General features: G+C 59.3%; 1 protein-coding gene across 1 annotated transcript in view; it reads left to right on the forward strand.

The window, feature by feature from the left end:
• Nucleotides 1-48: 48 nt before the first annotated feature.
• Nucleotides 49-226, forward strand: part of GALT (galactose-1-phosphate uridylyltransferase) — a gene marked incomplete at its 5' end in the record, with an annotated part of 2,362 nt that continues 2,184 nt past the window's right edge. Inside the window, 1 exon segment of the mRNA XM_009080186.1 lies at nucleotides 49-115. Within this exon segment, the coding sequence (XP_009078434.1) occupies nucleotides 49-115 (67 nt within the window).

A 226-nucleotide genomic window follows, 5' to 3' on the forward strand; every position in this document is an offset into this window, starting at 1 on the left:
ACATGGGTGCTGCCCGGCACCTTCTCCCTCCCCACTCACTGTCCTTCCCCAGATAACAGTGATCACCCCTTGTTTCGAGCTGCCGCAGCCCGGGGTGTGTGGTAAGTACATCCATGGCTCCAGAGATTCCGGGACACAATTTGTCCACGACCTGTGGGACCATGCAGGGCTGTGCCTGCTCCCTTCTTGCGGTGCCTGTTCTGTGCACGCTGCGCAATTTTTGGGG

The sequence above is a fragment of the Acanthisitta chloris genome, unplaced genomic scaffold, assembly GCF_000695815.1.
Source record: "Acanthisitta chloris isolate BGI_N310 unplaced genomic scaffold, ASM69581v1 scaffold13058, whole genome shotgun sequence".
In the NCBI taxonomy this organism is placed as follows: domain Eukaryota; kingdom Metazoa; phylum Chordata; class Aves; order Passeriformes; family Acanthisittidae; genus Acanthisitta; species Acanthisitta chloris.